General features: G+C 42.7%; 1 protein-coding gene across 4 annotated transcripts in view; it reads left to right on the plus strand.

The window, feature by feature from the left end:
- Nucleotides 1–17,071, plus strand: part of LOC137375456 (neprilysin-like) — a 203,814-nt gene that overhangs the window by 117,420 nt on the left and 69,323 nt on the right. For all 4 annotated transcript variants that reach the window (XM_068042736.1, XM_068042733.1, XM_068042737.1 and 1 more), the window contains exons 9-11: nt 4,628–4,762; nt 7,904–8,005; nt 16,296–16,432. In XM_068042736.1, the coding sequence (XP_067898837.1) occupies nt 4,628–4,762; nt 7,904–8,005; nt 16,296–16,432 (374 nt within the window). The remainder of the gene's footprint in view (nt 1–4,627; nt 4,763–7,903; nt 8,006–16,295; nt 16,433–17,071) is intronic.

Here is a 17,071-nt window from a genome sequence, read left to right on the forward strand (position 1 = left end):
GCTGGGACCTTTGCTGTTTGTAGTATATATAAATGATTTGGAGGAAAATGTAGTTGGTCTAATTAGTAAGTTTGCAGATGACACAAAGGTTGGTGGAGTTGCAGATAATGATGAGGATTGTCAGAGGATACAGCAGGATATAGATTGGTTGGAGAGTTGGACGGAGAAATGGCAGATGGAGTTTAATCTGGACAAATGTGAGGTAATGCATTTTGGAAGATCTAATGCAGTTGGGAAGTATACAGTAAATGGCAGAACCCTTAGGAGTATTGACAGGCAGAGAGATCTGGGCATACAGGTCCACAGGTCACTGAAAGTGGCAACGCAGGTGGATAAGGTAGTCAAGAAGGCATACGGCATGCTTGTCTTCATCGGTCGGGGCATAGAGTATAAAAATTGGCAAGTCATGCTGCAGCTGTACAGAACTTTAGTTAGGCCACACTTAGAATATAGCGTGTAATTCTGGTCGCCACACTACCAGAAGAACGTGGAGGCTTTGGAGAGGGTACAGAAGAGGTTTACCAGGATGTTGCCTAGTCTGGAGGGCATTAGCTATGAGGAGAAGTTGGATAAACTGGGATTGTTTTCACTGGAACGACGGAGGTGGAGGGGCGACATGATAGAGGTTTACAAAGTTATGAGTGGCATGGACAGAGTGGATAGTCAGAAGCTTTTTCCCAGGGTGGAAGAGTCAGTTACTAGGGGATATAGATTTAAGGTGCGAGGGGCAAAGTTTAGAGGGGATGTGCGAGGCAAGTTCTTTACACAGAGGGTGGTGAGTGGCTGGAACTTGCTGCTGGGGGAGGTGGTGGAAGCAGGTATGATAGCGATGTTTAAGAGGCATCTTGACAAATACATGAATAGGATGGGAATAGAGGGATACGGTCCCTGGAAGTGCAGAAGGTTTTAGTTTAGACAGGCATCAAGATCGGCACAGGCTTGGAGGGCCAAATGGCCTGTTCCTGTGCTGTACTGTTCTTCGTTCTTTGCAACCACACTTTTGGAGGTCCTGAGAATGTGATATTTATACAGCACCTTTCATTACTCCAGGATGCCCCAAAGCACTTTACAGCCAATGCAATATACTTGTAGTGTAGTTACTGTTGTAAAGAAGGATACACACAATTTGAATACAGCAAGATCCCACAAACAGCAATGTGACAATGACTAGATAATCATTTTTAGTGATGTTGATTGAGGGATGAATATTGCTCAGGAAACCAGGGAGAACTCTCTTACTCTTCTTCAAAGTAGTGGCATGGAATTTTTTGCGTCCACCTGAGAGGCTGGACAGGGCCACTGTTTCAAATCTCTTCTGAGAGATGGCACCTCCAGAAGTGCAGCACTCCTTCTGTGCTACAATGGGGGTGTCAGACTGTATCATGTGCTCAAGTTTCTGGAGTGAGGATGAGCTCACAACCTTCTGACTTAGAGGCAAAAGTGCTACCCACTGAGCCATAGCTGACAACCAAGTTCTTCCTGCACGACACTGCTTTGCATGATCTGAGACCATATACATTCCAGATGCAGTATCTTCAGCTATTTAAGTTTACAAGTGACAGAAGACCTAGCATAGGTCCCTGGGGGAGGGGGAATTGGTTAGCCACAGCAGCCTGTTTATTGCTATCGTTACTTTTATTAATAACGCTGCTGATAATTAGCTCTGTTTTATATTATCACTGAATTTTACTGGTAACAAGGGTGAGTAATTAGGGTTCCTGGCTTCATAAGTGCTCCAGATGTTGGACAATTTAGAAGTAACCATTAATTCTTTGATTGCTGACAAGAAACAGTAAACACTAAGCTAGACACGGTGCATTGTTCTGACCAAGCTGGTCCAGGACATGATTCTGCAGTGCTGGCTGTAGGTCCCTCAATGTGAAGGGGCCATGCACTTTATGCAGCAATCTCTGCAGCACCATGCCCAGTGTATAAATTGTTTTGTGCATGCATGTTTTTTCAAAGATGCTGTTTTCGCTTTTAACCAAGGCTGCTACCTTTCCCAACGCAGTCTTTTCGAACACATGTGGTAATTGGAATTCCAGATGTGGCTAATTTTCCTAAATAACAAATGAGTAGCAGACACAGTCAGTGTTGGGCCTGTGATCTCCATACCCGTACTCGCACGGCTTGTGCATGTGAACTTGAACCATTCTTGAACGTTTGTTGGCAAAATGTTAAGACGAAAAGCAGGCTGTTGAGAATTCTTTGATCGTTGCAAGTGCTTTACTTCCTTGGTTAGTCTATGGTGATAAGTGTTAAGTGAATATACACATGTGCAGTCTATTCACCTGTATTTAGTGTAAAATGTTTTGGAATAAATTAGGGTAAGAGGTTAAAACAGTGTCACCATAGCCACATCTACGGTTAGTTCGCAATTTCCATTGGACAGCATTGTCCTATTATCTGAATATATTTGAGGCTGTTTTATTTCAAATTGACTGAAAGTAATACTTTTGGAATCACAGGCAGAGCTTGAAAGACTAAGAAGTGGAGTTTATTTCGACACAGGATATTTAAACCTGAATCCACCTCAGAATGCCAGAAAAGAAGCCTACTTGATTTGCCTGTACATAAAGTATCCTCATGCAGTGTTAAGCCAGTTCTCGATGGACACATTCAGCAAGTGTTTACTCTCCTGAAGTTGATGCTAAGGAACCTAGGAATCGGAGTAGGCCATTCCATCTCTTCAGGCCGTTTCGCCATTTAATTCAATCATGGCTGACTTGTATCACAACTCTCTCTCCCCATTTTGGTTGCCTAACCCTTAATACTCCTTCCTAATAAAAATTCATTTCAGTGAGCACATAAATTCAGCAAGCGATCAATTTAGAAAACACATCACAATCAGAAGGAAAAATGAGAAGCAGGAGTTCTGGACCATCTTGAGTTGAGAATCCAGTTTGTGAAAAGACTTAAAAAGTTATTTGAAGCAGTTTGTGTAGGCAATGAAATCAGGGCTTGTGTGACCTACCTCTCCACAGAATTACATAGAATTTTACAGCACAGAAACTGGCCATTCGGCCCAACAAGTATCCTGTCCACTGTCCATACAAGCCTCCTTTCACCTTACTTTGTCTCACTGTATCAACATATCCTTCTGTTCCTTTCTCCCATATGAATCTGATATATCAAAACTTTTGAATGACGCCAAATTGGGAGGTATAGTGTTACGACTGCTCAGGACAAAGCCCCCAATCAAAATATATGATTCTGATTGCGGTGGGAGCAATGCACTGTCAATTCAGTCCCTTCACTCCACAGGCTGCATTATATTTCTTTAAGCTTTCCAAATCGAAGAAAGCAGCAGCCGAATTGAAACAATCTAGTAACCCCCAAATGAGGCGAAGCAAACCAGATATCTTTAGATATCAATGAATTAACTGTTTATTAAAAAAACTAAAATCTTAAACACTACTAAGATAAACTAATATCTAAAGACCTTATAACTTGTTACTTTAAAAAACTAACACCTGCATTCGCATACATGTACTCAAACTAACAGTAGTTTAGTTTTTAATTAGCTGCCTGAAAAAATTGAAAAAACAATGAAGTCTTTGCAGATTACTCTTCCAACAAATGGTCTTCTGATACAACACAGTCAAAGTTCACTTGCAGTCTTCCAAGGTCAGATGAATCTGAAGGTCCTTCCAGAGATAGGAATTCAGCAGTTCAGTTTAGCAGTTCTAGTTTTAAACTCTTCTTTTGTCCAGCGATGAACCCAGTAGATCAATAATCTGTTATTTCTTTAAGAAATTAATCAGGCTTGAAGCTTTTAGAATTTTAAGAGAAAAACTACCCAGGGTCTAAATTGAATTAGAGAGAGTTCTCCTATTTCCTTCACGTGCCAGATCCGTCTGTCAACTGTGTGTCTCTGCTAGCCAGTTTCAAAGTCAAAATGGATGCATTTGAAGTCCTGTTCTCCCTCTCTGTATGGTTGTTGTTGGCAGAATGTACTTTGGCTTACAGTCTCTGGAGCTTACTGCCTTAAAGAATTACTGATCTTTTACAGCCTTAAAGGTGAACCTCAACATTTCCCGAGAAAAAAAAAACACAGGATTGTAACAATAGTTAATACTGAAGAAGATTGTGACAAAATAGAAAAAGACCTTAATAAATTTGCAGAATGGACATGTAAATGCCAAAAGACTGTTAAATGATGCATTCTGATAGGTGTATATTGTTTGGAAGATAAAATGGGGTAGAAGAGCAAAGGATCTAGGGGTGCAGATTCACAAACCACTAAAGTAGCGACACAGATTAACAAAGCAATAAAAAATGCAAACAAAGCACAAGTTCATTTGTAAAAGATTAGAATTCAAAAGCAAAGAAGTCATGTTGAAATTTATGTAGAGTCTTGTTTGGACCACACTTGGAGTAAGTACTGTGTACAATTCTGGTCTCCATGTTATAAAAGGAATATAGAGGCATTGGGAAGCTGCAAGAAAGATTTGCAAGGATGATACTAGAATTGAGAGGTCATTTTCAGGAAAAACTGAGTAGGTTGGGGTTTGTGCAGAAGAAAGACTGAGAGGTGATGCTATATACTACTATAACAAAGCTGATATGGTCCTGGGATTTTTCCAAGGGAATGCTACATCCGTTTATTTCTTTTGATTCTGTACAGTCATGCGAAGCTTACTCCCAGTTCATGACGAAAGTGGCTACATTGGTTCGTAAGGATAAAGGTTTAAACGTGACTAATTCTGAAATCAAACGGGAAATGGATGCTGTCCTGCAGCTGGAGAAAGAAATAGCCAATGTAAGTTCCTTTTTCTTTTTACTGCCACTTGTGCTGCCTCATTTGTCTAGATAAGAAATGGTGGTCTGACTTCACCCCATGGTCCAGTTGGTGACTGAGCCATACAGAGTAAGAATCCTGGTCTGTTCTGAGTGATGGGGAAGCGGGTGTTCGGGGGTGGTAGAGTTATTTTATCGGTCTTGGCATCTAGGTTTGGAAGGAGGAAACTCAGAGTTTCAGCTCCTGATCCTTTGGCTCTATGGATACTGCTTTCCCCTCTGACTTAGATGGTAATGGGTTTAAGTCTCACTCCAGTGGCTTGAGTAAATAAATCTAGGCTGATGCTTTGAGGCAGAACTGATGGAGTAGTGCCATGTTGTAGGTGCAGTTTTTCCAATGAAATGCTAAACAGTGCCCCTGCCTGTCCCCTCAGGGGAATGTAAACGACCCTGCGGCACTATTTCAAAGAAGTGTTGGGGAGCTCGGCCCAGTGTCCTGGCTAATATCTATCCGGCAATCAACATCACCTCAAATAGAGTAAACTGTCTCTGGAATCTTGCAGTGTGCAAATTGGCTACAATGTTTTTCTACGTTACAAGAAGGAGCAAAGTTCAAGAGTACTTCATTGGCTGTAAAGTGCTTTGGAATATTCTGAGGTTGTGAAAGGTGCTATATAAATGCAAGTCTTCCTCTTTCTTTCCAGTCACGCATGCACGTAGATAGCGAATGAGAGGAAAATTTAATTTGTCCTGTGTTGCCCCTATTGAGACATGAAGCCTCATTAGCAGTGAGCACAGGTTGGAGGATTAGGGCGACACTTATCTCTGAACTGGCTCATGAGCATCATACAGTGGAACCTCATGAAATTAACCCTTTGTTGGCTAGAATCAAAGCTTGGGTGAGGCATTGGCATGTGCCCAAGACACTGGGAAATGTACCTCTGCCTATTTTACAAAGAGAAGGGGAAGGAGAGATGGGCTGTTTGCAATCCACCCATTCTGTATGCTATAATTTTTGTTTCAATGCTCCAAAGCATATGGAGCTTTTTAATACACACAATTCATGCGAGTCTGTAATTTGTCCCACATTCAGTGGGAGTCATTTTGGCTCAAAGTCAACAAAAATAAAAATGAGGAGAGATGTAAAGCAGGCTGCTGACTCACTATCACCCATTTTACTCTGTCACGCAATGACAGAATTATCCCCACCCCCGCCCCCGTGCATTATTTTTAATGCTGAATATAGTAAAGTACCTGCTCTTTCATAAGCATCCTTTGAAGATGATATTAAATTATTCTCAATACAACAGTCCTCACCTTTAGTCTGGTATTAGAGAATACATTACACTTCCATGTCCAAGAAATTAAGCTTTACATACAATTAATGCATTCAGATAGCATTGGTTTGTCCACTATTTTACCACACAGCTAAATTGTTTAAAATAAATGTGTTAATAAATTACACACCACCAAATTTCACTGCTCTGCCATTGACGGTCATGTCTTCAGCTCTCTAGGCCCTAAACTCTGGAATTCCAACACTAAACCTCTCCTCTTCTCTACTCAACTCTCCTCCTCTAAGATGCTCCTTTCAGTCACTGTCCTAACATCTCCTTATGTGGCTCGCTGTCAAAACTAGTTTGGTATTGTTCCTGAGATGCACCTTGGGATATTTTACTATGTTAAACACACTATATAAATGCAAGTTGTTTTTGTTGTTAATGCCTCTTTTTAAACTTCTTTGAGTAGAACTTGGTCTGAGGATGTTAAATGTTGGTGCAATAACATCAGCAAAATCTTTAGTGTGCAAAAGGCACGCTTTGATTTTCTTTTTTCATAGCAATGCTAGACTAATAACTTACAGGGATAAAGTTCCCTCTTTATGAAAATCAGTCTGTTCCTAACGACCACTAATAGAATTCTACAAACACCCTGCTTTGATCTCTGAGTGTGTTGCGTTACTGGCAGTTTGTTAATTACAACATTGTCCTATATGTGGTTGAAAGAATAATTCCACCCCCCTTCCCCTTTAGAGAACAGTCACTTTGCGCAATGGAGCAGCGAAGTGGCAATTGCAATTTGATCTGACCGTTTCCTGTCCCACTGTTCAGCAACCATGCCCCTGTGCTCCAAACTTTCATTTCAAATTGTCACCTCCAAAAACATCCTCACAAATCTAGCAGCTTAATTGGCCTACAACCCCCTCTCCTGCTTCCTGCTCTTTGTCCTTCCAGTCCTGGTTTGGTGAAAAATGCCATATTTGTGTGTGTTTTTTTTGTTTTTGTTCTGTCAACCTTCTAGACCCAGAATGATAAAACAGGAAGTTCCAACTTGTTCTCACATTCCAAATAGAGAACTTGCATGTATATAGATGAGGAAAGAATTTTTCACCCAGAAAGTGGTGGGGGTCTAGAACTCACTACCTGAAAGGGTAGTAGAGGCCGAAACCCCCAACTCGTTTAAAAGGTGTCTGGATATGCACCTCAAGTGCCGTAACCTACAGGGCGACTGATCAAATGCTGGAAAGTGGGTTTAGGCTGGCTGGCTCATTTTTTCAGCTGTCACAGAAACAGTGGGCCAAGTGGCCTCTTTCTGTGCCATAAACTTTCTATGATTCTATGATAGCATCTTCCATATCCTCAGAATGCGGCAAAGTGCTGTGCAGCCAATGAAGTACATTTTAAGTTTGGTCACTGTTGTAGGAAACATGGCAGCTAATTTGCCCACAGGAAGGTCCCACAAACAGCAATGTGATCATGAGCAGATCGTTTTTTTTTTAATTATGTTGCTTGAGTATGAAATATTGAGCAGGAGAATTCCTTGCAGTTGTGCCATGGGATCTTGCACCTACCTGAGAGGGCAGACAGGGCCTTGATTTAGCATTGCATCTGAAATATGGCACTGCCAAAGGTGCTGTGCTCCCTCTGTACAGCACTGAGTATCGGGTAGGGCGCTCAAGTCTCTGGAGTGGGGCTTGAACCCACAACTTTCTGATTCAGAGAGAAGAGTGCTACAAACTGAGGCACAGCTGACACCTAATAACATGTACTGTCCACTTTTGGACAATTATTGGTTGAAGAAAATGAGTGTTATACCACAAAATGTATGGTAATTTTGAAACAAGATAAAAGGAATATTCATACTTAAATATTTTATTTGATAGGCAACAACCAAATCTGAAGATAGAACTGATCCCAATCAACTGTACAACAAAATGACTTTGTCCAACCTGACCAGACACTTCCCTCTAATAATTGATGCTAAGGTAAGAAGCTTTCTTGAATGAAATAGTGTGTGTCTTGTCAAAGACACAGAAGTCAGTGGATAGGAAATATAAACTATTCCCACTGATATCCAGTGTCAATGCCAAGTGGTGCTATTATGCTGCACGACACCAGCATTCTGGCACTGCTCTCAAATGCAAATTAGATTGATTTCTTTTAGAAAATAACACCTTGGGATCCAATGTATAAGCAATTTGAACAAACATATGAACATACGAACATACAAATTAGGAGCATGAGTAGGTCACTTGGCCCCTCGAGCCTGCTCCGCCATTCAATAAGATCATGGCTGATCTGATTGTAACCTCAACTCTACATTCCAGCCTACCCCCCCAAATAACCGTTCACCCCCATTGCTTATCAAGAATCTATCTACCTCTGCCTTGAAAATATTCAAAGACTCTGCTTCACAGCCCTATGGGGAAAAGAGTTCCAAAGACTCATGATCCTCTGAGAGAAAAAATTTCTCCTCATCTCTGTCTTAAATGGGCGACCCTTTATTTTTAAACAGTGACCCCTAGTTCTAGATTCTCCCACAAGAGGAAACATCTTTTCCACATCCACCCTGTCAAAACCCCGCAGAAGCTTATATGTTTCAATCAAGTCACCTCTTAGACTTCTAAACTCCAGCGGATATAAGCCTAGCTTGTCCAATCTTTCCTCTTAAGGCAACCCGCCCATCCCAGGTATTAGTCTAGTCTATGACATGTGGTGAGCTAAGCATGCTTGGGAGGAACAAGATGGCTTTGAACCTCTCTACCACTGGGTTTTTCCTCACGCCATGTCTGGGTCTGTTGTAGCCTCATTAGGCAGGATTTTATTATGGGTCTCGGGACCCCGACATCAGGACCACATGGGGGTCCTGAGCCCACACTTGCCAGCAGTGACACTGAATCAGCAATTTTACTGGATAGATTTTTGTAAGGCAAGGGTATTAAAGGTTACACAACCAAAGCAAGTAGATGGAGTTGAGATACAAATCAGCCATGATGTAATTGAATTGCAGACCTGACTTATGGGGCTGAATGGCCTCCTCCTGTTCATTTTTTCCCCCAAAATTATGCTTTATTCATAAAATTTGTAAAAATACATGTCATAACAGTTCAAATTTGGCATTCCATATAGTATAACACAGATCAGTTTCTTTCAATACAATATACACTTTCCTTTACAGGTTATATTTGCAATGTAGATTTACAAACATTCCCTGGTGATTAGAGCCCAAGGGGTTTTACAGGTTTCCAGCCTCTTGGTATACTATAGAGGTAGGACCTTACACAGTGGTCTTTCCCCGTTAAGCCTTTGTGGCAGCTGCCCCAAGCTTTAGTGCGACCCTCAGCACATAGTCTTGGATCTTGGAATGTGCCAGTCTGCAACACTCGTTCGTCGACAGCTCTTTGCACTGGAAGACCGGGCAGACCAAAGAGCGTCTTCTACCGAGTTGACGGTCCTCCAGCAGCAGTTGATGCTTATCTCAGTGTGTGTCCCTGGGAACAGTCCATAGAGCAATTAGGGATGGGCAACAAATACTGCTTTGCCAGCGACGTCTACATCCCTTAAACAAATAAAATAATGAACATGCTCAAGGGGCTAAATGGCCTACTCCTGTTCCTATGCTAATGTAACCAGAAGGTGAGAACTAATTAACTGCCACAGTTTCAATTTTTAACCCACATTCTCCAGTATAATCTCATTATTTCAATGATGCAATGCACTTAATGCTGCTGAGCTGTTAAAAGCTAATTCTAATTCTTTGCACATTTTTAAAGGGAGTCACATCTTTTAAAATATAGAAACTGCAAGTTTCTAGTGCAGCCAACACTGATCAGCCTACAGCTACAATGCACAGCTTTGTCCAGTTCATCTTTTCAACTTCCTTGGTCCAATTTTGCCTTGGAATTACTATTAGCAATGCTGGTTCAATATGCTCACAGGACATTCCTTTGTCTGATTTTTTTGAACAGAGATTTGGAGGCAATTTTAATGTAATCTCGCCTTATGGAATCTGATGGTCTCGATAGGAATGCCGGTTTTACACGTACCCTATATTGCACTCTGTTGACTTCAATAAGGAGTAAGATCAGCAGGGTGTAAAACCATATGTATTCGGGACACCAAACCAAAAAAGATATCTGCCATCTTTTCATATCTTCTCTATTTTTCTTCAAGAGTTAGCAAGTATTTTTGCCAACGTACTCTTTTTGTTTTTTTGTACTAGAGCTCTAAAGAGTAAATCTCTCTTTTTTTTGGTTAACCGGTGTATGTAGGTGTATATGTATGTGTGTGTGTGTGTGTCTGAGGAGCTAAGGTAAGAAGGGAACATTTCTATTTCAATCTGTGTGTTTATACATTGCTTCATGACCAGTAAAGACTTGTTTTATAGTAAACTGATAACTTTGTTGTTTATTAAAGAAACCTAGTTGGTTTGTTTGATTCTGAGATAAAAATAGAGGCCGGAATTTTTCATTGGGCAGGGGAGCACCGTCCACTGGCCGAAAAGTCGGTGGCGAGCCCGCCTCCACTGGGCCTGGGGATCTAGATTGGATTTTATGCTCCCCAGCCACTTAATTGGTCTTGGGCAGGAAGTCCCGCCTAATGGAGCTTAGTCACCGGGAGTGGTGGCCACTGCTGGGAATACACCACCTATTGGAACGAAGATGAAGGACAGCCCGGAAAAAAGATAAGAACGTAGGCCTTTCCCAGGAACAACCGGTTGGGCCCCGGCGAGGCAAGGGGGGGGGTCAGTTAGAGGGGCGGGGGGAGTGTTGTGCATTGGGGGCAGTTGGGGCTTTAGGTGCGGCCCTCCGTATGGCACAGCGTGCCCGATCAGGAGGGATCCCCCCCACCTCACAATCTGCAAGAACGCTGCCTGTTTCACGAGGCGGGCTTTTTGAAAGCTCAGCTGCCCGCCAGCCAAGCGTAAAATACCCACGGTGGCGGGCGGAGATCCTTAAGTGGCAGTTAATTGACCGCTTAAGGACCTTGATTGGCCTGGGGCAGGTGGACCGCTTCTTGCCGCTGCCCTGTGTAAATTTGCAACGGGGTGGGAGAAGGTCAGGAAGAGCACCACCCCCCAATCCCCCCAGCCCACCACTCCATTTTACACCCACCCCACCCCCCCAACTCATGCCTCAGCCCGCTCGTTTGGGGCGTGTAAAATTCCAGCCAGAGTCTATGATTGACCGTATCAGTAAGTGGGAAAAAATGTAAATATATGTTGTGACCTATGGAGAAGTGGAACGAGAGTAAACAGTGCACTCCTCCCGGTTCGGTCATAACAGCATGTTTATTATTCTATTCATTTATGGGATGTGAACGTCGCTGACTAGGCAGCATTTATTGCCCATCCCTAATTGCATTTGAGAAGCTGGTGGTGAGCTGCCTTCTTGAATCACTGCAGTCCATGTGGGGTAGATACACCCACAGTGCTGTTAGGAAGGGAGTTCCAGGATTTTGACCCAGTGGACAGTGAAAGAACGACAATATAGTTCTCAGTCAGGATGGTGTGTGGCTTGGAGGCGAACTTGCAGGTGGTTTTGTTCCCATGCTTCTGCTGTCCTTGTCCTTCTAGGTGGCAGAGGTCATGGGTTTGGAAGGTGCGATCGAAGAAGGCTTGGTGGGTTGCTGCAGTGCATCTTGTAGTTCGTACACACTGCTGCCACTGTGCGTTGGTGGTGGAGAGAGTGAATGTTTGTGAATAGGTTGCCCATCAAGTCGGATGCTTTGTCCTGGATGGTGTCAAGCTTCTTGAGTGTTGTTGAAGCTGCATTCATGCAAAGAGATCATGACTGATCTGTGACCGAACTCTACGTACCCGCCTTTGCCCCATATCCCATTATACCTTGGGTTAATAAAAATTTAGCAATCTCAGACTTAAAACTTACAATTGATCCAGCATCAATTACCGTGTGCTGAAGAGAGTTCCAAATTTCTACCACACTTTGTGTTTAGAAGTGTTTCCTAAACTCACTTCTGAAAAGTCTGACTCTAATTTTTAGACTATACTCCCTGGTCCAGGACTGCCCAACTAGTGGAAATTAAATCTCTGTATCTACCCTATCCATTCACCCTAATATCTTGAAAAGTTAAATCAAATCACACTCCAACCTTCTAAATTCCAGGGAATACAACCCTAGTTTATATAATCTCTGCTCATAATTTAAGCCAGGGTTGTCCAACCTTTTCGTGTGGGTGGGGTAGGGGGCACATTACAATTTTTGTCTTGCATAGGGGCCCGGTGAGACAATTTTGGAAAGATAAAGGCAATTAAAATGTATTTTACCATTCATCAAAACAAGAGCAAATGCACATTTTTATACATTTTTGTGAAGAAGCTTTAAATGAGAAGACAGATTTATTGACTTACTTTCTCTTCACTATGTTGGACACTGATTTAGTGAGATACCTTGCACCATTTTGCTTGCGCAAGTAGTCAATGTTTGCCCTCACACTTGTAGCATACGGAGTATTCCAGATAGATGTCCATCTGTCAGGAGTGATCTTGATCACTCTCTCTCCCTCTCTCTCTCTCTCTGTCTCTCTCCCTGTGTTCCCCCCTCTCTGTATTCCCCCCCTCCATGTTGTTCCCCACTCTGTGTCGTCCTCGCTTTCTCTGTGGTCCCCCCCACCAACACCCTCTTTCCCTCTCTGTCCCCCCTACTGTCTCTCTGTCCCCCTTTCTCTCTCTCTCTCTCTCTCCCTTTATCTCTCTCTCTGTCTGCTCTGTCTCTCTGTCACCCCAATTTACAGTCTATTCACACTCCCTCTGTACTAATGCTTTGTCTTTCACTGCACCATTAACATACTGTTTGCCTTTGTTCCATGACCTTCTGGTCAGTTATTTCTGTGACCTTGTCCTATCAACACCTTCTCTTTTGTTATCTCTAGCCCCACCCCCGCTTTACTTGCTTAAAACCTTTTACATTTCTAATATTTGTCAGTTCTGATGGTCACTGACCTGAAACATTAACTCTGCTTCTCTCTCCACAGATGCTGCCAGACCTACTGAGTATTTCCAGCATTCCTTGTTTTTCTTTCAGATTTCCAGCATCTGCAGTATTTTGATTTTATTATTATGCTATGGTCTGCATTCTGGCTGTCCTTCTGACAGTCTTTATCACAGGTAGCCAGTACATTATACCTGTTGAATAGGATCAGTTTCTGCGGATCTTTATTCTCTATTTTACCTGGGGTCCAATTACTCTGCCTGCTATTGATCACACCAACCATGTTTTGAGCCTGCATCTCTCTATGAAGTATGACCAAAAGCAGGAGCAAACTGTCCAGATACTATTCCCTTTCCCTTATGTGTCAGAGTGTCTCCAACTCACACTTCAGCTCAATGACTCTGAGCTGGAGAGGTTCGATATGGTGATATCTACTGCAGATGTGTTCACTTGGGACAGTCTCACTGTCCACAAATTCTCAAATACTGCAGTCCAGACACACACACTGCTCTGCTATGTCTTAGTCCAGATTATTTATAACTACTTTTTAGTTTTTGAAAGATTTTTCTTTTTCTACACACTTAACTTGCACTAAGCATGGAAACACTGGCCAAACATTTTTTTAAAACATCCTACCTCAAGCTTACATGAATCACTACAAGTATTGGAGAGAGAAAGCAGCATGTCCTTCTCCCCTGCACCAAATTCCCAACTTTTTCCATTTTGTTTACCCTGCACTCCTTTTATGATCACTCTGTGCTGTTCATTAATGACTCCAAGCCAACACCCCTGGGAGGTTGAAATTCCTCTGTGTGCTATTTTTGGAGCACTGATTAACACGTTCATATCAAATGCTGTGAGTGTTATTTTAATATTTTTAACCTGCTACAAAATAGTCTGGAAAGAATTTACAACCCATCTCAATGCTTGTTATTTCCACAAGAGTATTCAATAATATTAGAATGACGCACTATAACAAGATTTTTAGTCATGATTTATCATCGATGTCTGACTTTGGAATTTCAATTTATGATATAAGTGACCAAACACTTAACATGATATTCTGCAGTCAAGATTTTAAGAAAGGCACTAACCAGTTTAAGCTTTTAAAAGAATCATAGAATCTTACAGCCAAGAAGGAGGCCATTTGACCCATCATCCCTGTGCCAGCTCTTTGAAAGAGTTGTCCAAATTAGTGGCAAATGCCAGCTTTTTCCCCATAACGTTGCAAATTAGTCCTCTTCCAATACATGTCCAATTGTATTTTTTAATGGAATCTAATTCCACTGATTCAGGTTGGGCATTCCAAATCGTAACGACCTTCTGTGTGAAGAAATTTCTCCTCATTTCCATTTGCTTTCTTTTGTCAATTGTGTTAAATCTATGACCTTTGGTTACCACTCCACTTGCTAGAGGAAATAGCTTTTCCCTACTTACTCTGTCAAAGCCCCTCATAACTTTGAATACCTCTATTAGGTCTCTCCTTAACCTTCTCTGCTCCCTGGAGAAACAGTTTACTCAGCCACCTTCAAATATTTGTAATATACACCCCCGACCCCTCTGTTCTTGCACCCTCCTCAAAATAGTACCATTTAGATTATGCTGCCTCTCCATGTGATTTCTCCCAAAGTACACCTCTTCACACTTATCCATGTTAAATTGTATCTGCCATATGTCTGCCCATTTCACCCGTCTGTCTATGTCCCAGATTCAGCATCAGTGAGCAGTTTATTGATGAGTAAGTGTGACTTGATAGCACTGTTGACAACACCTTCCATCCTTTTGCTGATGATTGAGAGTAGGCTGGATTAGATTTATCCTGTTTTTTTGTGGACAGGGCGTATTTGAGCAATTTTGCATTTTATGGGGTAGGAGCCAGTCTTGTAGCTATGCTAGAACAGATTGGCTAGGGACGTGACTAGTTCTGGAGCCCAGTTCTTCAGCAGTACAGCTGGGATGTTGTTTGAATCATAGCCTTTGCTATTTCCAGTGCCCTCAGCCATTTCTTAATATCATGTGGAGTGAGTTGAATTGGCTGAAGACTGGCATCTGTGACCTCAGTAGGAGGCTGAGATGAATCATCCACTTGGCACTTCTGGCTGAAGATGTCTTGCAAATGCTTCAGCCTTTCCTTTTGCATTCACGTTCTGGACCCATTAGCATTGAAAAATGGGCAATGTTTATGGAGCCTCCACCACCCCCGTTAGTTGTTTAATTGACCACCATCTTTCCGGACTGTTATTGGAGTTTGTAGGTAGAAAGTTCCATCTTCGCTGCCTTCGGAGAATACTTGGCATCAGGTGGCAGGACTATATCTCCAACACAGAAGTCCTTGAAGCGGCCAACATCCCCAGCTTATACACACTACTGAGTCAGCGGCGCTTGAGATGGCTTGGCCATGTGAGCCGCATGGAAGATGGCAGGATCCCCAAAGACACATTGTACAGTGAGCTCGCCACTGGTATCAGACCCACCGGCCGTCCATGTCTCCGTTATAAAGACGTCTGCAAACGCGACATGAAATCGTGTGACATTGATCACAAGTCGTGGGAGTCAGTTGCCAGCATTCGCCAGAGCTGGCGGGCAGCCATAAAGACAGGGCTAAATTGTGGCGAGTCGAAGAGACTTAGTAGTTGGCAGGAAAAAAGACAGAGGCGCAAGGGGAGAGCCAACTGTGCAACAGCCCCAACAAACAAATTTCTCTGCAGCACCTGTGGAAGAGCCTGTCACTCCAGAATTGGCCTTTATAGCCACTCCAGGCGCTGCTTCACAAACCACTGACCACCTCCAGGCGCGTATCCATTGTCTCTCGAGATAAGGAGGCCCAAAAGAACAAAAGAAAGGTAGAAAGTGTAAAGAGCTGTGAACTTGGAGTTCAGATCAACATTTTCTTCGCCTTTTTAGTCATCCTCAGGATGTGGGCATCGCTGGTAAAGTGAGAATTTATTGCCCATCCCTAGTTGCCCTGAGAGAGTGGTTGGGGGCTTGCTTGCTAGACTATTTCAGAGGGCAGTTAAGAGTCAACCATGTTGGTGTGGGACTGGAGTCATATATAAGCCCAGACAGGGCAAGACTGGTCAGCTTCCTTCCTTGAAGGACATTAGTGAACCAGAAGTGTTTTAACAATTCAGGAGCTTTGTGGTCACTTTTACTGATTCTAAATTTTTTATTTCTTGGTTTTCTTTCACTTGGCAGCCAAGTATTTACTTGTGGTGAGTGCAAAGGCCCATTAAGTCTGCGCTGGGTGAAAGGATGCAATCATAGTTTTTTAAAATTAATTTGTGCATATGAAATTACAGAGTCAATTTCTTTTTTCTTGATCCAGTCATTCAGCTGGAGTGATTTCATCAATCAAATCCTCTCGACAGTGCTTCTGAACGTGACGAATTCGGAACCAATTGTTGTTTATGCACCAGATTACCTTGAGAAACTAGCGCCTGTTCTCAAAAAATATAAACCCAGGTCTGTATGCAAGAAGTAATGTGTGGTTGTCTGTATGTGTGAGAAAGAGTATGATTATAACTTAACCCTTCTCAACTGGCGTAGCCTCAGATAAAAGGCCAGGGAAAGAATCATCAAAAATTTAAGGAACAGAAAGAGGCCACTGGCCCATCGTGTCTGTGCCGGCCAAAAAGCGATCCACCCAGTCTAATCCCGCCTTCCAGCATTTGGTCCGTAGCCCTGCAGACTACTGCACTTGAGGTGCATGTCCAGACTCCTTTAGAATGAGTTGAGGGTTTCTGCCTCAACTACCCTTTCAGGCACTTTAAATCTATGCCCCTTAGTCACTGACCTCTCTGCTAAGGTGAATAGGCCCTTCACCTCCACTCTATCCAGGCCCCTCAAAATTTTGTACATTTCAATCAGATCTCCCCTCAGCCTTCTCTGTTCCACGGAGAACAACACCAGCCTATCCAATCTTTCCTCATAGCTGCATTTTTCCAGTCCTGGCAACATCCTCGTAAATCTCCTCTGTACCTTCGCCGGTGCAATTACATCCTTTCTGTAATGAGGTGACCAGAACTGCGCATGTGCAGCTGAGAAATGAGGAAAGGTCACTCCTGATTTCTATGCTACAGCAACAACCTGCATTTATATAGC

The sequence above is a fragment of the Heterodontus francisci genome, chromosome 11 (genome assembly GCF_036365525.1).
Source record: "Heterodontus francisci isolate sHetFra1 chromosome 11, sHetFra1.hap1, whole genome shotgun sequence".
NCBI classification, from domain to species: Eukaryota; Metazoa; Chordata; class Chondrichthyes; order Heterodontiformes; family Heterodontidae; genus Heterodontus; species Heterodontus francisci.